This window comes from Pelophylax lessonae, assembly GCF_965119305.1.
Source record: "Pelophylax lessonae genome assembly, chromosome: 8".
Lineage (NCBI taxonomy): Eukaryota > Metazoa > Chordata > Amphibia > Anura > Ranidae > Pelophylax > Pelophylax lessonae.
Genome location: NC_138775.1, coordinates 35,093,853 through 35,119,916, shown reverse-complemented (window position 1 = coordinate 35,119,916; position 26,064 = coordinate 35,093,853). Strand labels below are relative to the sequence as shown.

The 26,064-nt window shown below is 44.0% G+C and overlaps 1 protein-coding gene across 1 annotated transcript in view; it reads right to left on the bottom strand.

The window, feature by feature from the left end:
• Positions 1-655: 655 nt before the first annotated feature.
• Positions 656-26,064, bottom strand: part of TADA3 (transcriptional adaptor 3) — a 33,633-nt gene continuing 8,224 nt past the window's right edge. Inside the window, exons 4-9 of the mRNA XM_082266596.1 lie at positions 24,079-24,184; positions 18,808-18,949; positions 16,406-16,509; positions 14,235-14,335; positions 8,143-8,328; positions 656-1,243 (exon numbers count right to left, since the gene is read on the bottom strand). Of these exons, the coding sequence (XP_082122722.1) occupies positions 1,051-1,243; positions 8,143-8,328; positions 14,235-14,335; positions 16,406-16,509; positions 18,808-18,949; positions 24,079-24,184 (832 nt within the window). The 3' untranslated portion in view covers positions 656-1,050. The remainder of the gene's footprint in view (positions 1,244-8,142; positions 8,329-14,234; positions 14,336-16,405; positions 16,510-18,807; positions 18,950-24,078; positions 24,185-26,064) is intronic.

Below are 26,064 nucleotides of genomic sequence, written 5' to 3'. Positions count from 1 at the left end.
CGTCATAAGCATTCAAGAGTGCCAACTATGCCTGCCCTTTCCGCTCCCCTTCTCCACTCGTCCATCAATGAAAAACAAACACTCTATGAATGGAAGAGATGGACCTTTCATCCATCCACCCTTCCTCCATTCATAGAGGGGTGCCGAAAGGGCAGGCATAACTGGCACTCTTGATGAGTTCCTATGATAGGTCCATGCAGTAGTATGAGAGGGGGAAGGGGTGCAGAGGATGCGAGATTTCATCTAAAACAGCAGCCAGCAGCACAAGGGACACTCATTCAACATAAGTTCTGTCCCTTGTGCCAATTAAAAAATAAAATAAATAAAAAGAACTTAAACAGGTTTGATGAAAGGAGAGAGTCTGAACTTCCAAACGCAATGGATTTCTTTTTCTATCACCTAAATAAAAACTTTTCTGTACTCCATGAGCCGACGTAGGGAAGACGCCATTACTGCTTTCGGACATGCATTTTATTTTCCAGTTTATCAATGTCAAAAAATAAAATCCAAGAGATCAAAGCGAATTTCTGCTGTGGGTCATATTTTTATTTTATCAATATTTCCTTGAAAATATTCTCACAAATTTCATCAATAAAAAAAAAAAAAAAAAAAAAAAAACAGCCATAAACACAATATTGAAACAGTCAAAAGAATAAAAAAGGAAGTCATTCTAGAGACACGATAAACACAAACAAGTACAAGAAACGATTGACATATAATCACAATCACACCCAGAATGTACTGCGTGATATTCCCATTGTTCTCTGGCCAGATCTTCTCATCTATGGCCAAATTGGGTAGATCTGACAAGCAGGAATCGAGCAGAGTACTGGAATCAGTCAATTATGGACCATCCATACCATGGCCACATATATAGACATGCAGTCATACAAGACCACTCAACAGTCTTCCCCATTTATCACTCAACTTTCTCCCGTGGGGTTCGGAGTTTTTTTTACCGCCATCGTTCAGAACAATCAGTGGCAGGTTAGGCCTAAAACGACCTAAAACACCGCATTAACAGAATGGAGTCCCTTCATTGGCCCGGGTTCACCCATCTAACAGCTTTAAGATGCTCTCCCTTTCCTTCAGAGCTTTCCAAGCCTGGTCCTTCTCCTTCTTGGTTGGGGTCCTCTTCTTCTGCCGGGCGGCCATTATTTTTCGGAAGGTGTCCATGACTTCGTTGTCGGCCATGCGCACCCTGTGCCTCAGTTCTTGTTTATTCATCTCCTCCTTTGCTAACCTGAAAAAAGGTACAAGAGCTGGTTAGAGAAGCACCTGAATGGGCCCTTTGGTAGACCAGAAGAAATTCAGCCATATGGAACTAGTGGGATTGCGGAGAATGCAGCTAAAGCACAACCCCGGTCAAAAAAAAAAAATGTAATATAATAATTATTATAATATAGGATTTATATAGAGCCAACAGTTTATGCAGCGCTTTACAACTTGAGGGTAGACAGTACAATACAATACACTTTAACCACTTACCGCAAAGTGACGTATATATACGTCGGGTAACTTTGCGGGGGTATACCGGGATGACGCCTCTAGCTAGCCCGGTACCGTGGTTTAGTGCCAACGGTCGGCTTTCCGTTGGTAGTGACCGATGCGGCTCGGGAGCCGCTCGATCGTTACCCAGGTGAGCGGGAGGGGACATCCCCCCCTCCCGCCGCCTTCCGTGACTTTTACCGGGGCACGTCCGCCGGCTGGATGGAGTTCCGATCAAAGCCAGAAACGGCATTGATCGGGGCTCCGATGACGTAACCCGGAGGCGGCGTCCATGATGTCACTTCCGGGTTACTGTGCTGCAAAAGGCGGCATATTTAAAAAAAACGGCTGTATGCAAAAACGCAGTTTTTGGCGTTTTGCATACATGGAAGTGTAGTGGAGGGGTCTTTTAGACCCTCGATCCCTCCATAAAGAGTGCCTGTCACTACATATTGGTGTCACAAGGGATGTTTACATTGCTTGTGACAGCAATAAAAGTGATCAGATTTTTTTATTTTTTTTTTTAAAACCTGTAATAAAAAGTTAAAAAAAAAAAAAATAGGAAAAAAAAAAAATTTAGCCGCCACCGTCACCGTTAGCTCGTGCACAAAAAAAAAAACGTATACGGAAGTCGAGCCGCGAATTAAATCGCTTTTCAAACCACACGTGAGGTATCGCCGCAATTGCCAGAGTGTGTGCAATAATTTAAAAAAAAAGAGCTACACTCTAAAGCCCCGTACACACATACCGATTGTCGGCCGTAAATATTCGGCCGACGACCGATCGGCCGATTGTAGGCTTGTTAGAATGATGCTTCTGACAGCCGACAGCGCATTTTCGGCCGAACAGAATCTGTCATGCAGGCATTAAAATTTTTGTTGGCCAACACCAGAACGGCCGATTGTTCGCCAGTCAGTACAGATTTTGGCCGACAGACCGCAGATTTGCAAGACTGGGCATGCTCAGAAAAGAAAAAAATACATGGAAAGTTAACCATCACATGACATCACTTCTGCAGTCGGCTGTTGTTGGCCGACAAAATTCGTGTGCAGTCTTTTGCAGTTTTCAACAGACACGACAGCCCTGGACAAAAGACGGCCGATCGTTCGGCCGACGATCAGTACGTGTGTACAGGGCTTAACTCTAAACTGGTAACTGTTAAAAAAATTTAAAGCGTCGCCTATTTAGATTTCTATTGACCGTAGTTTGTCGCCATCCAACGGGGGCGCAATTTTAAACCGTAACATGTTGGGTATCTATTTACTCAGCTTGACATCATCTTTCACAATCTGCAAAAAAAATGGACTAACTTTACTGTTTAGTATTTTTTAAATGCAGTGAAATGTGATTTTTCAAAAATTTTCCAAAAAAAAAAAATGGCGTTTTAAAGACCGCTGCGCAAATACTGCGTGACAAAAAATATTGCAATGACTGCTATTTGATTCTCCAGAGTCTTTGCTGAAATAATATATATAATTTTGGGGGTTCCAAGTCGTTTTCTAGGAAAAAATACTGGTTTTAACTTGAAAACAAAAAGTGTCCGAAATAGGGCTGGGGCTTAAGTGGTTAATACAGTAGGAATCAGAGGGCCCTGCTCGTTAGAGCTTACAGTCTAAGAGGGGGGGGGGGGGGGGGTCAAGAGATACAAGAGGTAATAACTGTGGGGGATGTGCTGATGGAGAAAATAAATGTACAGTTAGGTGGGGGCCAGATAGGCTTTTCTGAAGAAAATAGACATTAAGCCCGTTAAATTAACGGGCGCTAGAACATATGTGGTCAAACATTTGTAAAAACAGACTTGTTCCAGTAAGGCGTACTTTGCTACTAAAGTCAGTTTGCTTATAAATGTCCCTTTAATAGCGTGTCTATGTTCTGCGTTTTTTTTTTTACAGTAATGCACTTACAGTCGCAGATTTCAATCAGGCAATGTCCCTTTAACAGCGTTTCTACAGTCGCAGATTTGCTTTGCTGAGTGTGCCTCGCTCTCTGTTCTATCTATGGGGACGGATTGGATTACAGGGTATTCATTCTTATATAAGAAATGGCAGTAATATTGTCCGATTAGAGAACACAAACACAGCTCTTATCGGGACACTCCCCTTTAATGTGCCCCGATAAGAGCTGTGTTTGTGATCTCTAATCAGACAATATTCCCGCCATTTCTCATATAAGAATGAATACTCTGTAATCCAATCCGTCCCCATAGATAGAACAGAGCGGGGCAGAATCTGACAATAGATTCTCTCCCCTCCGCTCTCTATCTACCGCCTGATAGTGCATCCGTCATACTACGCATGTCAGTATCGTCACCGCCAGCACAGCTGATCGGAGCAGTCAGCTGGAGTGACGTCAGTAAGTTGGATGCATTCTTCGACGGGAGGCATTATCCGACATGACACCGGCCGCCCGAAGTCTCTGCGCTCCAAGTCCCAACGGCTGTCCGTGGGGCACATGCGCAATAGCGCAATCCCACGGACACAGGGACTGGACACAGAGACACTTGTACTTTATTCTAGTAAGATACATTTTCACAGATCGTCTGAAAGTAGACAAAGAAGGAGATGGTCAGAAAGATCGGGTAGAGATGGGGTAGAGCATTCCAGATGGGGTAGAGCATTCCAGAGGATGGGAGAGGCCCGGAAGAAGTCCTGGAGGCGAGCATGGGATGAGGTACAAGAGAGCTAGAGAGCAGGAGGTCTTAAAGTGAGCGAAGAGGATTTGGCCAGGTTGTGGATGGCTTTGTAAGTTATAATTAGTATCTTGAATTTAATTTGTTGGTTGAGTGGCAGCCAATGGAGGGATTGGCATAGAGGGGGTAGCAGACGTTGACCAGTTTGTAAGGCGGATGAGCCTAGAAGCATCGTTCATGATGGACTGAAGGGGGGGATAGCCTATATAGAGATAAGCCAATGAGGAGGGAGTTGCAGTAGTTGAGGCGAGAGATGACCAGGGAGTGGATTAGAAGCTTTGTGGAAACATTTAGGAATAGTTTAGGAATAGTTAGGAAGGGGCGTAGATGGAGATGTTGTGGAGGTTAAGGCGGCAAGCTTTAGACAGCGATTGGATGTTGGGGGGAAAGGATAGTTGAGCTGTTGATTTTGACAGAGAAATCGGGAAATGGCACGTAGAGGAGGAAATATTAAGAGCTCTGTTTCGGATAGGTTGAGTTAGAGGAAGTGATGGGACATCCAAGCTAATATGTTGGTTAGTAAGTTGGTGATGAGTAAAGCCCCGTACACACGTACCGATTGTCGGCCGTAAATATTCGGCTGACGACCGATCGGCCGATTGTAGGCTTGTTAGTATGATGCTGCCGACAGCACACTTTCGGCCGAAAAGAATCTGATGTGCATGCTTTAAAATTTTTGTAGGCCAACACCAGAACGGCCGATTGTTCGCCAGTCAGAACAGAATTCGGCCGACAGACAGCTGATTTGCAAGACTGGGCATGCTCTGAAAAGGGAAAACACACGGAAAGTTAACCATCACATGACATCACTTCTGCAGTAGGCTGCTGTTGGCCGACAAAATTCATGTGCAGTCTTTTGCAGTTTTCAACAGACACGACAGCCCTGGACAAAAGACGGCCGATCGTTCGGCCGACGATCGGTACGTGTGTACGGGGCTTAAGGAGACAGATGGAGTGGGTTTGGAGATGAAGTAGATTCGGGTGTCCTCAGCGTAGAGATGGTATTGAAAGCCATGGGAGGCAATCAGCTGACCCAGGGAGGAGGTGTAGATTGAGAAAAGGAGACGTCAAGAACAGAACTTTGGGGGACCCCAATGGAGAAAGGAAGAAGAGAGGAGGAAGTAGAGTTGTAAGTGACAATGAAGGTGCGGTGGGATAGGTAGGATGAGAACCAATGAAGAGTAAAGTCACAGGGAACAAAGGAGTAGAGTTTTTTGAGGAGGAGCTGGTGGTTCACTGTATCAAAGGCAGCAGAGAGGTCCAGGAAAAGTCGCACAGAATAATGACTGTCGGTTTTTGCAGTTAGTAGGTCATTAGAACAACAAAGTCCATAAGTAACAACTTTAGAATCTTGATTCCTATGGGTATTTTGTGCCAAAATAAACTTCACACCGGTGCCCACTTCAGTGTAACACACCACCAAATATGTCCAAGCCCCTTACCTGATGAATAAGATCCCCAAATTATAAGAGATCAGCAGGGCATATAAAATGAACATCACCGCAACATGCCTCCTCATCACCTGTTAAATGCTCTCTGATGAGCATTACTTTTCAGAACCCAAACCAAGTGTGAACAAGCTCTTTCTGGCAGCCCTTGGTCACGGCTTCCGATTAGGAGCCAGCAGGATGGGCTCCTGATCATGTGACCTTTATGAAAACCAATCCCATGATAAGCTGTGGTGCCTTCTGGGTGTTAAAGTGCTTGTAAACACTTACATATACAGAGTGAAGGGAGTGGCCTCAGTTGATACACAGAGATGAAACAAATCATCCTACATAAGTTGTACCTGTTTATCTACAGCAATCTTTCCCTTACATTCATTCAAAGTGCAGAATTTATACAGCTTTCAGAAAGCAGGGATGGAGAGCTGAATATAGACTCTACAGAGTTAAGTGAGGAGAACTCTCATAGCTGATTGGAGGGAAGGGACACACCCCATTCACACAGCAACAGAGCTGAGGCTGTCAATCACAGGCTGTGTGCTGGAGCTCACTCCCATCAACTCTTTTCTCTTGGTGACAGGAAAACTTGTCAGAAGTGGCTCATACAGATAGCAGACAAACAAGGCAAAAAACAGAAATGACACTAGTGCTCTGGATTGAGACAATGACACTAGTGCTCTGGATTGAGACAATGACACTAGTGCTCTGGATTGAGGTCTCCAAACTTTCTAAAAAAAGGGCCCGTTTACTGTCCTTCAAACTTTAGGGGGGCCGGACTGTGGCTAGTGGGAGAAGAAAATGTCCTGGCATCAGTGGAATCAAAAAATGTCCCATGATTGGTATAGTAGTAGTGCCCTATTGTTGGTGTCAATGGAAGGAATAGTGCCAATTGGTGTCAGTGGGAGGAATAGTGCCAATTGATGTCAGTGGGAGGAATAGTGCTCCATCATTGGGGTCAGTGGAAGGAAAAGTTCCCCATTATTGGTATCAGTGGGAGGAATAGTGCCCCATCATTAATGTCAGTGGGAGGAATAGTGCCCCATCATTGGTGTCAGTGGGAGGAATAGTGCCCTATCATTGGTGTCAGTTGGAGGAACAGTGCCCCATCATTAGTATCAGTGGAGAGGAATAGTGCCCCGTCATTGGTGTCAGTGGGAGGAATAGTGCCCCGTCATTGGTGTCAGTGGGAGGAATAGTGCCCCGTCATTGGTGTCAGTGGGAGGAATAGTGCCCCGTCATTGGTGTCAGTGGGAGGAATAGTGCTCAGTCATTGGTGTCAGTGGGAGGAATAGTGCCCCGTCATTGGTGTCAGTGGGAGGAATAGTGCCCCGTCATTGGTGTCAGTGGGAGGAATAGTGCTCAGTCATTGGTGTCAGTGGGAGGAATAGTGCCCCATCATTGGTGTCAGTTGGAGGAACAGTGCCCCATCATTAGTATCAGTGGAGAGGAATAGTGCCCCGTCATTGGTGTCAGTGGGAGGAATAGTGCCCCGTCATTGGTGTCAGTGGGAGGAATAGTGCCCCGTCATTGGTGTCAGTGGGAGGAATAGTGCCCCGTCATTGGTGTCAGTGGGAGGAATAGTGCTCAGTCATTGGTGTCAGTGGGAGGAATAGTGCCCCGTCATTGGTGTCAGTGGGAGGAATAGTGCCCCGTCATTGGTGTCAGTGGGAGGAATAGTGCTCAGTCATTGGTGTCAGTGGGAGGAATAGTGCCCCATCATTGGTGTCAGTGGGAGAAATAGTGCCCAGTCATTGGTGTCAGTGGGAGGAATAGTGCCCCGTCATTGGTGTCAGTGGGAGGAATAGTGCCCCGTCATTGGTGTCAGTGGGAGGAATAGTGCCCCGTCATTGGTGTCAGTGGGAGGAATAGTGCCCCGTCATTGGTGTCAGTGGGAGGAATAGTGCCCCGTCATTGGTGTCAGTGGGAGGAATAGTGCCCCGTCATTGGTGTCAGTGGGAGGAATAGTGCCCCGTCATTGGTGTCAGTGGGAGGAATAGTGCCCCATCATTGGTATCAGTGGGAGGAATAGTGCCCCATCATTGGTGTCAGTGGGAGGAATAGTGCCCCATCATTGGTGTCAGTGGGAGGAATAGTGCCCCGTCATTGGTGTCAGTGGGAGGAATAGTGTGCCATAGTTGAAATCAGTGACAGGAACTATGCCCAGTGTTGCTGATGGGGGGGTGCCCCATGGGTCGGATTAACGCAAGCAAAGGGCTGCATCGGGCCCCCAAGCCGCAGTTTGGAGACCACTGCTATAGAGGAACATACTTTGCTCATATTTCATGTCTGAGGGTTACAACCACTTTAAAGCCCACTTAAAGTTGGCATGAAGGGTAAACATCATCCAATGAATATTGAGCTGTGCCTAAATACAGGTGTAGTAGATGGCTGGCCTCCCGTCAATGTAATCCTGGGATATAGATTTAACATGGTTGCCCAAACTGTTGGCAATGTATACATTCTTGTATAGATGAATGATGAAGAGCGGCTTCAGGTGATCACCCCAGGTACCCCGCTTACCTCAACAGCTCCACTTTCTTAGCCCGGTTGTGGGCACTGAGAGCCTTTAGCTCGGCCTGCCTCTTCCTCAGCTCAGCCAACACCTCATCCTCCGAGTCCTCAGCCGGCCGATCCTCGGACTCCAGCAAGCCCTGGGCTATCAACTCCTCTTTAATCCGGATCTCCAAAGACTTGGTATGCGGAGCGCTGCAACAGAGAGAGGTCACGTCAGTCTACATGGTAATCATATCCAGCATTTTATGGTTCAACCTAAAAAATATCTAAAATCAAAACATTTCATTTAGTTATGGATGGAGTCAGGAAGGGTAAGAACCCCTGTCTAGTTTTTATTACAGTCTGTGTGCCCCTCCCCAATTGAATCATCCTCTCTTCTATTTGTCCTGGTGACTACAGACACCAAAGTGATGGAAAATTCAAAATTTTACAGTTTTCACCAGAGCAGGAAGCAAGAGGAATCTTTGAATGGTGACACCACTCACTTCCTGTTGCATCTCCTAGACAGGAAATGAAATCTTCCAGATGGGACACAGACTGGATTAAAAAAAATAAAATAATAAAATCAACAGATAAAAAGGTTTACATAATTCCAACCTCTATTCAAAAGAAATAAATAATGTTTGGGCTATACACTTTAACAGTGCAGGATATACAGGATATACCCAACCCTTTAATGCCTTAAAGCATGGGAGTCCAACCTTTTGGCTTCTCTGGGCCGCATTGAGTGTAGAGAAATTTCCTCGGGCCGCATATAAAATATATACTATACTTAAGGTATATAAGTAATAAAATGCAGCCGTGCCCTTCCCACGCTGCTGCACCCCCGCACTAATTTAACACAACTAGAGGATGATCAAATGAAATGGAATCAGTATACAGAGGTTTACTTCTTCTGAGAGATAATAAAGGAACACTCTAACCACCATGACCACTTCAGTGATTCAAAATGGTAATGGTGGCAGGAGTCAGAAACACTGCACATGCTCGCCCCCCCCCCCCCCCTCTGAGGCAGCCTCTGCCTACCATTAGTTGGAAGCTGCTGTGGTCATGCCCCCGACCCGACTTCCTTCCTCCCCAGCAAAAAAAAAAAAAAAATTGTCAGGGGGCAGTGGGCCGCATTGCCTGTAGTTTTGGGCCGCATGCGGCCCCCGGGCCGCAGGTTGGACATGCCTGCCTTAAAGTAAAGTAAAAAATCTTTTTGCCTGGACACAGATTTACAACTTTGGCATGTGTTAGTAAAACTGTACATATCATCGCAACCAGGGCCACCAATAAGGGGTACCACGGCCCTCCTGTACAGGCCCCGGACAGCAGGGGGAATCAGATGTGGGTGTGTGAAAATTATCGGCTTGGCTATGGGGGCAATTACTGGAAATGATCCCGTACGTCTCTCTCGGCAGCAGCAAAAAGTCAGTGAGGGGGAGAGGAGTATAGGTTGGCTTTCAGCTGCTGCAGAGAGAGAAACAGGAATCAGATCCAGTAATTGGTACCGATCACTCACTGTGTTCATTTATAACTGAAGCATAGTAAACAATGGGATTAATTTACTAAAACTAAAGAGAGCAAAATTTGGTGCAGCTGTGCATGGTAGCCAGTTTCTAACTTCAGCTTGTTCAATTAAGCTTTGCCAAAAAGAAACTGGAAGGGGATTGGTTTCTCTGCAGAGTTGCACCAGATTTTGCACTCTCCAGTTTTAGTAAATCAACCCCATTGTTTACTATGCTTCAGATGGTAAATGAAGGAGCCTCTGTACAGAGGTTTCTGTTCATTTTCTGGCCCATACAGTGCGAACGAGCAGTTTGTTTGTGTGGCTGGAGCCATCTGTTATGCCTCGTACACACGATCAGATAATCGGACGACTTATCGTTTGCATTTTGTTGCATGATACTAGTAGCGAATTCAACAATGCGTACTAAATGTATAATTTTTCTTCGTACGATTTTGGAAAAGCTTCCTGGTTGTGTAGCTATGTAATGGATAAGGCAAAAAAATGTCACCCAGGCTTTCCCCCCCCCCCCCCCCCCCCCGAGTTATTTTCTGATCATGCGCAGTCTTTGTTGATCGATTTTTAGTGAACATATACTGTACTGATTAAACGATTGACGTTCGCTAGGCTATCATATGACAAAAGTTTTTGTGTTTGTCCCTTCAGATTTTGTTGATCAAAATGTCGTGATCGGCTGTCGAAAGCTGTTCATACTTCTGCGATGCGGGAACGCTGTGAATATGCAGCGCGTTCCAGCATCGCATTCGCATCCCTGGCAGTTCACACTGCCATATGCGATACGCAGGGGGTGTCAATTAAAAGTTAACGACACCCCCAGTTGCGATCTCATATCGCAGTGTGATCTGCGAGTACACACAGAATCCGATCGCACAAGTGTGAACCACTGTGCGATCCGATTCTACTGCGGCTCAAAAAAAGCCTCATGTGCGTGTTTGGGGAGGATACAGTGCGAATTCAGCCATACAAAGTGTATGGCTGAACTCGCATCCGCACATCAGATCGCATGTAATTAGGAGCAGTGCGCTCTGAATTACATGCGATCTCCGCAAATGTGGAAGTGTGAACCGGCACTTAACGATGAGATTATCGTGCGATCAATTCAAAAGTGATTTTTTTCGGTGAATATCTGATCGCGTGTACGAGGCATTACTTTACGAGGATGCATCAGCTGTACTAAACACAAACAAGGTCCTAATTTGACAGGTGTGGGTGAGTGGCCCCAAATGTGATTGTACAAATGCTGCATCCGCATAACATAAAGCCTGCCTACACACAGCTTCAACCCACCCCCCCTCACAAAAAAAATAAAAATAAAAAAAAGAGAAGGAAGAAAGAAGAAGAAGGAAGAAAGAAGGAAGGAAGAAAGGAAGAAATGTAGCACCCTCCTAAGTAGGTGCATATGTGGCCCTGTCTGCTTATCAGGGGGGTCTGATCCGTTAGCAAATCTGCCAGGTGCTTCCAGGTGTGGTCTGTTGAGTCTGGGGAGTCTCCCCACTGTGTCCAATGGGGGACCTTGTTGGGTAGTGGAAACCTAGCCAGTGGAAGAAACCTAGCCAATGGCACACCAGGGTTTATGACTGTCCCAGTGGGCAGGGGGACCACTCCAGAGAGATCAAGGGGGCTCCAGCTAACCCAGAGAGCACAGTAAAGGGGGTGCCAAGTATTAAAACCCTGAAGTTAGGGAGTAAAGGGGGCACCAGAAAGGGCCCTGAAGTGTTCAGCAATACAGTCTGTAGTACAAATCAGCTACCTTATGAAGGAGTACCTTGGGGAGCTCAAAGGACTTTTTCACAGTCAGAGGTGATGTTCGAGTAAGCGGCCTAGCCGTGACCAGCGTCACTCAGCGTTAACCAGCGTCAGTGAAGCATTAACCAGCGTCAAGTTGCATTTTCAATAGTGTCCCTTCCTAATTGTGCATAGTTCAGTTGTTGGAGTATCCCACTTCTTCCTTCTCCCATCCCAGTTCTCAAATAAACCCTAAAAACCAAAGAAACTGGACTGGTTCTTGACTGAGGTGCTCACACTTGGAAACATGCTTAAAGGTACTGTTGTTGCTAGCGGTCAGGGCCGCTAATAGGGGGGGACCACCAGCCCTCTTGTAGGTGGGCCCCGAGCACACAGGGGGGCCACACAGAGAGGGGGATTAGTGATGGACAACAATTATAGAAATCTTCCTCCAGCACCTGAATCTGATCTGTCCCTCTCCCTGCTATCAGCTATTATCTGTTGAGAAAGAGACAGTCGTCCCTCACTAATCCCCCTCCCTTGTGTGGGCCCCCCTCCCAGCACTTATCTCTGCTCAGGAGTATATTTGTAAATTGTAACTTTGTTTCTCTCTCTCTGATCTCTGAGCTCCAACTGCCCAGCCTGTATATTTTTCTTATCTCATCTTCTTTTTTTATTTAACATCGTATTTTTCTTTTAGATTTAGCAGGAATTATGCGAGTTATGTTTTATTTGTGTCTGCTAATAGTGATTTTGTTGTAATTTTAGCTAAATATATCTTTAATATTTTCTTGGGGGGGCCCTGCCAGGTAGTCTGTACGGGGCCCCCGCGATTTCTAACAGCAGCCCTGATCGCGGTAACCCAGGGGGACCCACACTTAGCAGCTCCCTTGGGAGTAGGGCTACAGAAGGAAGGAAGGAAGAAGAAAAGGAAAAGAAGAAAGAAGAAAAGGAAAAGAAAGAAAGAAAGAAGAAAAGGAAAAGAAAGAAAGAAAGAAGAAAAGGAAAAGAAGAAGAAAAGGAAAAGAAAGAAAGAAAGAAAGAAAGAAAGAAAGAAGAAAAGGAAAAGAAAGAAGAAAAGGAAAAGAAGAAAGAAAGAAGAAAAGGAAAAGAAGAAAGAAAGAAGAAAAGGAAAAGAAGAAAGAAAGAAGAAAAGGAAAAGAAGAAAGAAAGAAGAAAAGGAAAAGAAGAAAGAAAGAAGAAAAGGAAAAGAAGAAAGAAAGAAGAAAAGGAAAAGAAGAAAGAAAGAAGAAAAGGAAAAGAAGAAGAAAAGGAAAAGAAGAAAGAAAGAAAAAAGGAAAAAAGAAGAAGAAAAGGAAAAGAAGAAGAAAAGGAAAAGAAGAAAGAAAGAACGAAAGAAAGATATACACTGTTCAGGCCACAGCACCCATGTGAATGAGCCCCAAGACTTAAAGCGGAGTTCCACCCAAAAGTGCAACTCACGTTCATTTGCTTCCTCCCTGTTTTTGACAGGTACCCTTCCCCACTTCCAGGAGATGGCGCCGCGGCAGTATGTGTAGCTGCTGACTTTTAATTTTTTGAGAGGTGGAACTCCGCTTTAAAATCACGCACAGCTTTATTTAATAAATCTATACAGTATCACCTTTTAGATTTAGCAGGAATATTAGAAGTTATGTTGTGTTTGTGTCCGCTAATAATGTTTTTAGTGTATTTTAAGCACTGATCGCAGCTATTCAGTGTATCCAGATGTTTTTTTAGGATATACTGGGCCTTCGTCCAGTGACAAAATGTTAATGGCTACCTTCTGATTTTTTTTTTTTTTTTAATCAAAAGGAGAACTGGCCCAAAATAGTAAAAAAAAAAAAAAAAAAGGGGAAGCATATTTCGTCTACTCTGGATATTTGTGACAATACCACATATGTGTATATCATTTGTTGTTTGTACCCTACTAGGGCCAAGAAACAGATCTTTTTCTTTTTTTTGTTCTACCTAAAAAAACACACTGACCTTTGACCCCCAAAACTAACCTAGATCAAGCCCTGATCTGATTTATCTTTGTTAATTTGTGGGCTTTACAGAGTCATCACTGTAATAGCCAACCACAGGCTATAACAGCGATCACATGATCGAAAGCCAGTACGCCCGGCATCCAATCGTTCGTGCAAGACCCAGAGCCTTCAGAGACAGCATGGTTTCAATGCCAGGCGTGTGCAATAAAGTGCGCTTCCAGCACAAATCCAAAAGCTCGAATATGTAGCATCTTGGAAGAAGACCCAGTTCCGAGACACCGCATATACAGTGCCTTGAAAAAGTATTCATACCCCTTAAAATGTTCCACATTTTGTCACTAAGAACATAAATGTATTTTTGGGGATTTTATGTGATAGACTGACACAAGGTGGCAAATAATTGTGAAGTGGAAGGAAAATGATTAATGGTTTTCAAATTTTTTTACAAATATGTGAAAGACATATTTACCAAATTTACCAGTTTAAATGTAAATATTGCAGAATATACAGCCTCATGCTACATAACTAAGATCCATTTCATTCTGAATAAACTAAAATTATTAATGTATCTTAAATAGAAAACTATATTTGGAAAGATTTTTACTATGTTAGCATTTTATTAAAAAAAAAAAAAAAAAAAAAAAAAAAAAAAAAATCAGATTTTTTTTTCATTTTTTCAAATCATCAATTTTTATCCACCCTGCTAGGCACACTCACATACCAGGAAATGCACGGCTATTGTTCAGGAGGCAGCATTTACTTCTCTAGATGTCCCTTATCACATAATCTTTTAGAGTTTGATTACACTCAAGTGAAATATCAGCTTTGCATGTTGTAACCCTTCAACCAGCACCATAGTTAGTCTGCTTTTTGATCAATATATTTAACATTACCTAAAAGGTTTCATTTGACTTCGAGGTGAGGTGCTGGCTCCATCCATTCCCGATTCCTTGTCAGGAATTGGGGAATCTTCAATAGGCGAAATTATATTTTCCTAAAAAATAAAAAACAGTATAAATAATCAATGTATATATTCTAACAGTCTACTGTGTAGTGCAGCCGTTAAAGAGGGGAATTTACTAAGACTGGAGCGGCTGTGCATGACAAGCAATCCGCTTCCATTTGACTGGATGCACCCAACTGCCTTGAAAAAGCGAGTGCTTTGCACAAGAAACGTTCTCAGTCCAATGTGTTTTATTTGTTTGTAGCCTTTGGTATAATATATGGTTAGTGGTTGTAAACCTCAGACATGAAATATGAACAAAGCATATCCCTCTCTAGTGTGTACTTATCTCAATCCAGAGCACAAAGGCCCCTTTCACACTTGTGCGACTTGTCCTGCGACTTGGGGCAGCAAAGTCACATGACAAGTTGTACCCCATGATTTCCAATGAGTACTGTTCATATCTGTGCAACTTCAAAGTAGTCCCTGCATTTTCTTTCTATTCCTTCTTCCAAGCGCAGATATTTTTATTGTTTTTTGAACATGCACAACTTTGGCCCAACTTTGATACGACTTGAGGTCCATAGCTAAGCAGTGCCCACCAGTGCATATCAGTACAGCTAAGCATTGTCCACCAGTGCCACCCACCAGTGCATATCAGTACGGCTAAGCATTGTTCACCAGTGCCACCCACCAGTGCATATCAGTACGGCTAAGCATTGTTCACCAGTGCCACCCACCAGTGCATATCAGTACAGCTAAGCAGTGTCCACCAGTGCCACCCACCAGTGCATATCAGTACGGCTAAGCATTGTTCACCAGTGCCACCCACCAGTGCATATCAGTACGGCTAAGAATTGTCCACCAGTGCATATCAGTACAGCTAAGCATTGTCCACCAGTGCATATCAGTACAGCTAAGCATTGTCCACCAGTGCATATCAGTACGGCTAAGCATTGTCCACCAGTGCCACCCACCAGTGCATATCAGTACGGCTAAGCAGTGTCCACCAGTGCCACCTACCAGTGCATATCAGTACGGCTGAGCAGTGCCTACCAGTGCCACCTACCAGTGCCCATCAGTGCCTCATCAGTACCACCTATCAGTACTGCCTATCAGTGTCACCTATCAGTGCCTCCTGATCAATGTCACCTATCAGTGCCTCCTGATCAATGTCACCTATCAGTGCCCACCAGTGCCCCCTCAAGGCCCTTCAGTGCAGCCTTATCAGTGCCACCTTATCATTGAAGGTGAAAAATTACTGGTTTGCAAAGTTTTATAACAAACTATGAAAACTATTTTTTTTCCCAAAAATTTTCAGACTTTTCTTGTTTGCTTAGCAAAAAATAAAAACCCCAGTAGTGATTAAATACCACCAAAAGAAAGCTCTATTTGTGTGAAAAAAAAGACAAAGGTTTCATATGGGTACAGTGTAGCATGACCGCGCAATTGTCAATTAAAGTGTGACAGCGCTGAAAGCTGAAAATAGGCCTGGGCAGGAAGGGGGTGAAAGAGCCCAGTAAGCGAGTGGTTAATGTTAATGACAGACTGCATTATATATCGTTTTTTAGCATTTACTTCCTGGAATCCATCTGTCTTTAGCTCAAGCATGCATGCAGGAGAGTTTGCTTAGCCGAGAAAACCCCTCCTCCCCTCCAGAAGGCTCCTGGGACATATGACATAATTTGCCTTAGCAAGGAACCAGGACGTAATTGAAGAAATGTAGGATAAAAATGTAAAACAAGTAGATATGATATACTTTCCTATCTGTTTACTAATGCGAACAGCAGGAGGATTAAAAATAATCAATGCTGATTGGGAGAGTGACGTTCCACTTTAAGGCACAATGGGTTGCTTGGATGATTCACTGCTACCAGTGGCCGCAGTCTTTACAGGAGGGACTCTGGGCCCGGCTGCAGCATTGTGACAAGCGCTCTTTTGCCCTGATCAATGTGAGTTGCCAATCGACTTTTCTTGTTTTCAATAAATGCATCTTAATACTTCGCTCAGAGTGCGCCCTCTGGTGTCAATGAGTGGACTGCCTGACCTGCCTGCAGTGATTTTTCTAATGTTGCTCCTTGGCATCAGTTAAAAAGCTGAAAGGACAAAAGGATGAACTACCTCCACAAGAGCCTGCAACAGACGCTGCGTCAAATGACCGAACGGGCAGCCGTCCTCAGGCTGGTCATGCTGAGATTCAGATTTCTTCATCAGCGAGTCAACATCTGGAAACATAAAAGATATGACCATACACTGCATTATTACAAGTATGAGAGTCAATGGTATCATAAAATAGGCACTTGAGTCGCACTTTTGCTGTCCTCCTTAAACCGCAGCATTAAAAAAAATAAATAAATAAATAAATAAAACAAATCCCCTGCACGATAATGGCATAAAGTGCTAGTATACTACATTGCATACTAGCACATTATGAAATGCTTACCTTAGAACGAAGCCCTCCAGCAGTGCGATGTCACCGCTGACAGGGCTTCCATCTTACCCGGTCTTCCTTCCAGGTTCGTGGGCTCTAGCTGTATGAATGGCCGGGGGCCACACCGTCCGGCACGGTATGCCAGACCTTCAGAGCGCATGCACCGCTGATGTCAATGGCTGCATCCAGTGTGAATATCTCCTAAACGGTGTAAGGTTAGCAGATATTCACTGTACCAACATGCAAGCCTTATTATAGGCCTACCTGTAGGTACAAGTTCAGAAATTACTACCGCTTTAAACTGTACAGCAGTCAGATTAGACCGTATGCATGGCTTGGTCATGATACTTTACTTTGGCTACAATTATACCCCATGTCCCCATGGGCAGCCAGTACCATTGCTAAATAGGGCCTAATCAAGCGAATGGGACCACGCTACATCCGCAAGCCAAACGCTAGGTATCGGGTTCAAAATTGCTATTTGGCTGCCTAAAATAAAAAAAGAAGGACAGACATATAGGAGACGGCAGTATCACCTTCTAAATGTCTGGAAGCCACTCCAGTTCCACTCTTTGAAATATATATATTATATAATATTATAATGAAGTCTAATCTAGTAGAAATCGACCGATTATCGGGAAAGCTGATAGATTGAGAGCCAATCTGCACTTTACCCGATTTATCGGAATCGGCCCCTGAGGTTACCGATATTGCCGATATTTCGGAAAGTGTTGTACCAGAGTGATCCCTGCAGCTAGAGGCATCACCCGGTACCAGCGTCCATAGCCGACGGTCGGCTGTCTTGTAATGACAATGGATGCGGCTGAGAAGCTACTCGGCTGTCATTACAAGGCGGGAAGGGACGCCCCCCCCCCTCCCGCTGCCTTCCGCGGCTCGCCCGGGTCTCCCGTCCCACCAGGAGACCCGGGCAACCAGCCTGCACGGCCACTGAAGACCCGATCAAAGCTGCATTCGGCTCTGATCAGGTCTCCATGCAAAAACCCGGAAGTGATGTCATGAGTGACATCACTTCCGGGTACTGGCGCCAGATTCCAAAAAATTACAGCATTCAAAAAGCCAAACTTGGCATTTTGAATGCTTTTAAGTGCAGAGGAGGGGTTTGGGGTCTTTTAGACCCCCAGATCCCTCCACAACAGTACCTGTAAATTAAAGTAAAAAAAAAAAATGTACAAAAATATCAGCCAATATCGATATGCATTGACCAAAGTATCGGTATCGGCAACGAAAAACCAATATCGGTCGATCACTATAATCTGGTATATTTTGCCTTCTCTGGTTCCTCTTCCCTCCCCCTCACCAACATGCTAATTACATTAAAACCTTTCCTTTTTCATTACATACCTTATTATAGACACTGATATTATTTGATCTCTGTGCTTCTCTATGCAGCGCAGGCAGATCATGGCTGATGGGAGGGGTTGGCAGGATGCTGTAGATAGTTTCCTGAAAACATGACAGCACCCTGCCTCAGTACTCCTCTCAAGAGCCTTCAGTACTGATGCAAGCAGTGGTGCTTACTCTTGGGAGGAGTAATGTAATTATCAAAATGCCTGGATGGGTGGATGTCAGGCTGGAGGATTGGGTGTTCCTAGGCAAGCTGTAATTGTATGCAGACCACCCACATATATTGCTGAGCCACCATGATTGACAGAACTGAAATCCAGGCCCAGGATAGTCAGGCTGGGGAGGAAATGCCTAGGATCAGTGATGGCAAACCCAGGCACACCAGATGTTTTGGAACTACATTTCCCATGATGCTCACCTACAATAAGTGCATGAGCATCATGGGAAATGTAGTTCCAAAACATCTGGAGTGCCAAGGTTCACATGATCCTAGATGTCCTCCAGTTAGAAAATGAGGCAAGCTTTATATGACTTGCTGCACATTGTGAGAAGCTAACAGTGTGCAGGGAAATCAAAGAAAGCAATTTTAGTACAGGAGAGGAGCCTGTACAACTGTGCAAGACTGAAGGGAAGACAGAAGTTCAGCTTTCAAAATCCCCATAAATCCTAACCAGCTATATACAGTCAGGATCCAGTTAAACAAATCTGCAGATTAGGAATCCCTTACCTTTGGAGTCCAACTCAGTGAGTGGCCCCAGGGCCCCTTTCTTCTTGTCTGCTGCCATGGAAGCTCTGGCTCCATCCTTCTGTTCCTCCTGCAGATCCTCCTGGGCCCAGCGCTGTGAATAATGCTTCCCCAGAGGAGGAATCTGAAATCAATGGGATGGTTAGAAAGGAGGCAAGTCAAATTTGTTTGAGATTTCCTATCTGGGTGTGATGGAAAATTTCTCCATAGGGGACACAAACAAAAAATGTTTTTCAGTTGAGTGGCTTCTTTTCTGGTGTCACAGGGAAAGGAAGTGGGGTCACAAACAGGAATAAAAACCCAAATAAAAATCTTCCTCTCTATAAAAATATGCATAAATACATACATACAGTGCTAAGCATAAATGAGTACACCCCAACAGATTTGTCAGAAAACCTTTACATTCCTTTCAGAAGCAACATTTTCTATGGGACACTATACTACAAAATACTCCCACAAATGATCACAACCAAGATTTGCACACACAAAAAAAAAAAAGTATTTTTTCTAACAAATTCATTCAAGACCATGTTGCAAAAATGAATACACCCCAATGCAAGTCTTATGCTGGATACTCACTATACAATCATCTTTAGATTTACCAAAACCATATAATATGAGGTCACCAGAGATGTATAGTAACTAAGTAGAACTACTTCACTACTGTACTTAACCACTTAAGCCCCGGAAGATTTTACCCCCTTCCTGACCAGGGCTTTTTTTGCGAATTCGGCACTGCGTAACTTTAACGGACAATTGCGCGGTCGTGCGACGCTGTACCTAAACGAATTTGACGTCCTTTTTTTCCCACAAACAGAGCTTTCTTTTGGTGGTATTTGATCACCTGTGCGATTTTTACTTTTTGCGCTATAAACAAAAAAAAAAATAATATTTTTCAAATTTTTTTATATGAAATTCCCCCCCAAAAAAATGTAAAAAAATCAAAATTTTTTAACATTTTTGGCCAATTTGTTTTCTGCTACATATGTTTGGTAACTGAAAAAAAAAAAAAAAAAAAAAAAAAAAAAAAAAAAAAAAAAAATCGCAAAAAGCGTATTTTGATTGGTTTGCGCAAAAGTTATTGCGTTTACTAACTAAAAGGAAAGATTTCTGTCATTTTTGGTGTTGTTTTTTTTAACACGTAATGGTGGCGATCTGCGATTTTTTTTGCGGTACTGCGACATTGCGGCGGACAGATCAGACCCTTGACTGACATTTTTGGGGTTACCAGTGACATTACTACAGTAATCAGTGCTATACATATGCACTGTTACTGCAAAATGACACTGGCAGGGAAGGGGTTAACTTTATTGGGGAAGGAGGTGTTAAGTGTGTCCCTAGGGGTGTGCTTTTTACTGTGATTGGACATGGCTACTAGTGTAGGAACAGTGATCAATGGTCCTACATAGTAGAACCGTATGATCACCATTCCTACACAGGTGAGAATGACAGGCGGCTTGTTTACATCAGCCGCCTGCCTTTCTCCCTTCACGGAGGACGATCGCGAGTGACCGGCGGACATCGGGTCCGCCGGTCACACACACTGACTTCCCAGGGAACGAGCCGGGGCGGGCGCGCGCTCGCCCGCTGTTGGCTCACAAGGAAGTGACAGGCTAGTGACGTATATATACGTCACTTTGCCTGGCCGGGGCGGACCGCCGCCGTATATAGTCGCGCGGCGGTCGGCAACCGGTTAAGTACCGAAAGGCGGTATCTGTACTTTCCTGGAGTAGAATTTTTTTCTCCTACTTCCACTTTTACTTCACTACATTTTTGCAATGATTTCAATACTTCTACTCCGATATTTTTTTTTTGTGCTGCATAGTTACTCGTTACTATTATAAAAATTACCACTGCCAGAACAGTAGATGGCAGGTTTCATGAAGCTCAAAACATGTGTATTATCAGCGCATACGAAAATAAATGCTACTGTATGCATAAATAAAAGCTGCATTTGAAATAATAAAAAACAATATGATGTTCAAACTTTTGACTTCTTTCTTTAATAACTACATAACACAGTACTTGTACTTTTACTTTCAGTACTTAAGTAGCAATTTTTTTTTCAAAACTACTGGTACTTTTACTTTCAGTACTTAAGTATTGCAAGTAGTTTTTTAAAAAATTTTGCTACTCAAGTACAAAAAATATTGAATACTTTAGTACTTCTACTCAAGTCACTTTTTCATCGAGCACTTGTACTTTTACTCAAGTATGGGTTTCGAGTACTTTATACAACTCTGGAGGTCACACCTAAACACTTTCAATTTGTATGTAATCAGACAGGTCCTTGCACTACATAGTTGAAGGTAAATATAAAGGAAATCGAACAACAAAAGTTGTATAGTGTGTAGCCTAGTCTTAGGTCCCTTTCACACGGGCTTTCCGATCCAGTCTGCCTGTCAGTTTTTCAGGCGGACCTGATCGGATGCTCCATGCAGCCCTATGGAGCAGCGAATGTCAGCGGAGACATGTCCTCTGACACCCACTGCTATCTGATCCTGTCCGTGAAATCCAGACGGATGGGAACTCTATTTTCCATCCGTCTGGAGGATCAGATCGGATGAAAAACGGACAGGCGGTCCATTTTCATCCGATCTCCCATAGAGGACAGCGGGGATCTGACAGGTCTGTCTCTGCAAAGTAAGCGAAAATGAAGCGGTCATCCGCCTGCTCAGTGGGGATTGGCGGATCGATCCCCGCTGAGAAAAACCGAGACCGCAGAGCGCACCACAAGTGTTAAAGGACCCTTAGGCCCCTTTCACACATGCGGACCGTTCAGATCTGCTTGTCAGTTTTTCAGGCAGATCTGAACGGTAGCCCCATGCATCTCTATGGGGCATCGGATGTCAGCGGAGACATGTCCACTGACATCCGATCCGATCCGTCAAATCTGGATGGATGGAAACCCTATTTTCCATCCATCCAGCGGATCGGATGGGAACGGACAGGCGGTCCGTTCTCCTCCGATTCCCCCATAGAGAACAGCGGGGACCTGACAGCTCTGTCTCCGCACACAGCGCAGAGACACAGCTGCCATCCGCCTGCTCAGCGGGGGGATCGGCGGATCGATCCCCCGCTGAGAAAAACGGAGTCCGCCGACGGACTCCAAGTGTGAAAGGGGCCTTAGAAGCAAAGCTAAATTTCTTTACACAAGAAAGGTGAAAGCTTCAAGAAGATCAGCAAAGCTTTTCTTATCCGTCAGAATAGCAAAAGTGATACAAAAATTTAACAAAGATGGAAGTGCAACCATCTCACAGAGACGTCCAGGCTGTCCACAGAAGTCAACGCCTCGACATGAGTATCTTCTGATGAGAAGGGTTGAAGAAAATCGCCATGCAAGTTCACTGCAGTTAGCTAAAGAAGTAGAAAGACATGCTGGGGTGATTGTTTCCTGTGACACAATACGGCGTACACTGCAGAGGAATGGCATGCATGGGTGTCGTCCACAAAGTAAGCCTCTCCTAAAGCCCACCTAGAATTAGCCAGGGCCCATGCTGAAAAAGAAGACTACTGGGACTCTGTACTCTGGAGTGATGGGACCAAGATAAAGGTTTTTGGAACTGATGGCTTCAAAACTGTATAATGTCACAAAGGTGAGGAATACAAAGAAAAATGCATGGTGCCTACAGTGAAATATGGTGGTGGCAGTGGCCTTCTGTGGAGCTGCTGGTATAGGGGGGCTGCATTTCATGGATGGTATCATGAAATCACAGATGTACTGCTCTATATTGAAAGAGAAGATTCTACCATCATTCCATGTCCTTGGTCATCGTGGCACTTTTCCAACATGACAATGACCCAAAACACATCTAAGGCCACTGTTGCATTTCTGAAGAAGAACAGGGTGAAAGTGTTTCAGTGGCCAAGTACTGGATGTCTCCTGATCTGAGCCCAATCCAACACCCTATGGGGGATTCTAAAGAGACAAGTTCAGCATCATTCTCCATCCAGCAACCCAGGCTATAAAAAGAGGTCGTTTTTGAAGAATGGAAAAAGATAGATGTTGTAATATGTCCCCAACTTGTTCATTCCATGCCTAGAAGACTTGGACTGTCCTTACAAATCATGGAGGTCAAACAAATACTAGAGATGCACCGATCCAACTTTTTTGGTCCCGATCCCAAAACCGATCTTTTGCTTTGTGAAATCGCCAATCCAGAGTACGATCCAGAAGTACTGTTTTGTGAGCTTATAACAAAATAATACTTCTGTATCGGTATCAGTATCGGCAGATACCTTATAACCTTGTGCATTCAAAATCTAAAATGTCATGGGTTTAGTCTTTAAGTCCCGGTTCACACTTGTGCGATGCGGGAAGGCTGCGAATTCGCAGCCTGTTCCCGCATCGCAAACGCACATCTGCCCGTTCACACTGCCATATGCGATATGCAGGGGGTGTCAATTAAATGTTAACGACACCCCCAGTTTGATCGCATATCGCAGTGCGATCTGACAGTTTGCACAGGATCGGATCGCACAAGTGTGAACCACTGTGCGATCCGATCCCGATGCGGCTGGAAAAAAGGGTCCTGTGCGTCTTTACTGCAGGCGCAGTGCGAATTTCAGCCATACAAAGTGTATGGCAGAATTCGCATCCGCACATCCGATCGCATGTAATGGAAGGAGCAGTGCGCTCCGAATTACATGCGATCGCCGCACTCGCAATAGTGTGAACCGGCCCTAAGAGGTTAAACTTCCCTCCTCCGGCAGACGCAGATGGAACGAAAAGATACATTGTAATCATTGTGTTTACTTAACTGGGAGAGTTGAAAGGCATTTGCAGGAGGCTCTTTTTTTTTTCTTTGACAGCTGTTCTCTGCTCCCTCACAAGCTATAAAGAGCAAAACTGGATCGGCCCGTGGATCTGTTGATTTTACCGATCCCCCGATCCAGCTATTTTGCCCGTATCGGATCGGTGCATCCCTAACAAATACTAGATGTAGAAGTTTTTGTTGTGGGGTATATTCATTTTTGCATCAACAAATTTTAGTAAAACTGAAGATTTTGTAATCTAAGTTATATTATTAACCTTACTTTCCTGTAATAAGCTAAACACATTTTCTACAAAACTCAGATTTGTCAACATTTTGGAAATTGTTCTTGTCTTCATTGAGATATTGATTAAAATCTTACTTTTCAAAAGGGGTGTACTCATTTATGCTGAGCACTGTACTGTCTATATATTAAATTTACATGCTACAGACTGCAGCACCTCGCACGCTCCCACGTGACATGTATATATGACTTTACTTTGTAGTAGTCAGCCTCATCATCTGGAGTCTTCAGAAGGTCTTCCAGCACTTTGATCTCTTCTGTAGTTATGTCAGCGCAATACGGTTCCACCGAAGCCCAAAATCTGGGGAGTGACATAGAAAAATCTGTGAATGCTCCTTTGTTATGAAGAGGGTACAGGGTATTGCTGGGAAGACTATTTCACATTTTCACAGCTCTTACTGCAAATAACCCTTTCTGTAGTATGTGGAGTTTAAACTTCAAAGCTGATATGTTTTCTTCTTTATTTTTGCTTCCCTGGTCCCCACCAATAAAAAAAGGATAGAAAGGGGAACCAAAAGTTCTGGCTGTCATGGCAGGTCCAGCAATGGGGTTATGTCCTGGAACCCCAGCTGTTAGATCTCCCTGTCAAAATTCCCAACTGCTCCTGTCCACTTGGGGAGTTTTGGGTGTTCCAACATCTCCTATTATATTCTCCATATTATAAATAGGAAGAATCCAGCAGGGGTGGTGGGAACCCCTCATACTGGGCACAGTAGGTGTGCAGACCTGGATCTCACCAACAGAGCCTACAAGACATAGAAGAGACTGTAAGTGCGTTTAAAATACAACTAAGACAAAACTTTTTTTTTTACCACTTGCCGACTGCCGCATGACTATTTACTGCGGCAGTCAGCCTCTCCTGGGCAAAGTGATGTAGCACTATGTCGCTCGCCCACAAGCCTGTAGGGGGCTAGGGCGCGCCGCCGGGGGCGGGCTCCTGCCCGCGCTCGTTCCCTGCCTAGCCAGCGCATGTGACCGACGGCTCCGATGTCCGCCGGCCACTCGCGATCTCCCACAGGAGAGGGAGAAAGTCAGACGGCTGATGTAAACACAGCCGCCTGTCATTCTCCCTGATGTAATGACAGAGGCTATGCGATCCTGTCATATATGTTTATATATATATATATATATATATATATATATATATAGCAGATCGCCGCCATTACTAGGAAAAGAAAAAAAGACAAAAATCTTTCCCATAGTTAGTAAACGCAATAACTTTTGCGCAAACCAATCAAAATACGCTTATTGCGATTTTATTTTACGAAAAATATGTAGCAGAAAACAAATTGGCCTAAAATGTAAAAAAAAAAAAAAAATTTAGATTTTTACATTTTTTTTTGAGAATTTCATATAAAAATAAATGTGAAAAATATTATTTTTTCAAAATTTACGCTCTTTTTTGGTTTATAGCGCAAAAAATATCGCACAGGTGATCAAATACCACCAAAAGAAAGTTCTGTTTGTGGGGAAAAAAAGGACGTCAATTTCATTTGGGTACAGCGTCGCACGACCGTGCAATTATCCGTTAAAAGTCACCCAGTGCCGAATCGCAAAATATGGCCTGGTCTTTGAGAAGCCAAATCCTCTGGGGCTTAAGTGGTTAAGTTTTAGATAAAGAGGAGAGGGATTAGATCCCTTGTCGGTTTTTTTTTTTTTTTTTTTTTATTGCGGTCTGTGTCCTTGTAAGTAGATACACATTCTCTAATTGCCCTGTTCATCATTATCACCGAAAGTTAAAGATGTTTCCAAATTTTGGGTTGTCAACAGAACAGGAATAGTGAGGAGATCTTCCAATGGGGACACCAATTCTGGTTACCGCCAGGGATTCCCTCACTTTCCCCCTCAATTTATGTTTGACTATGGGACAGGAAGTGAAGGGACATCTCCTCAATGGGACACAGATGGCAAAAAAATATGACAGGGGTTACTCTATCCAAAATAATAATAAAATAAAAAAAAGTTTTCCCTTTAGCTTTACTTTTACTCTCCAGCATCATCCAAACATGGAAATAAGAGCTTAAGGTGGACTGCCTCTTTAGCAACTTGCCCTCCGGAAGGTTTACCCCCTTCATGACCAGGCCATTTTTTTGCGATATGGCATGGTATTACTTTAAATGACAATTGTGCAATGCTGTACCCAAATATTTTTGTCCTTTTTTTTTTTTTTACCACAAACAG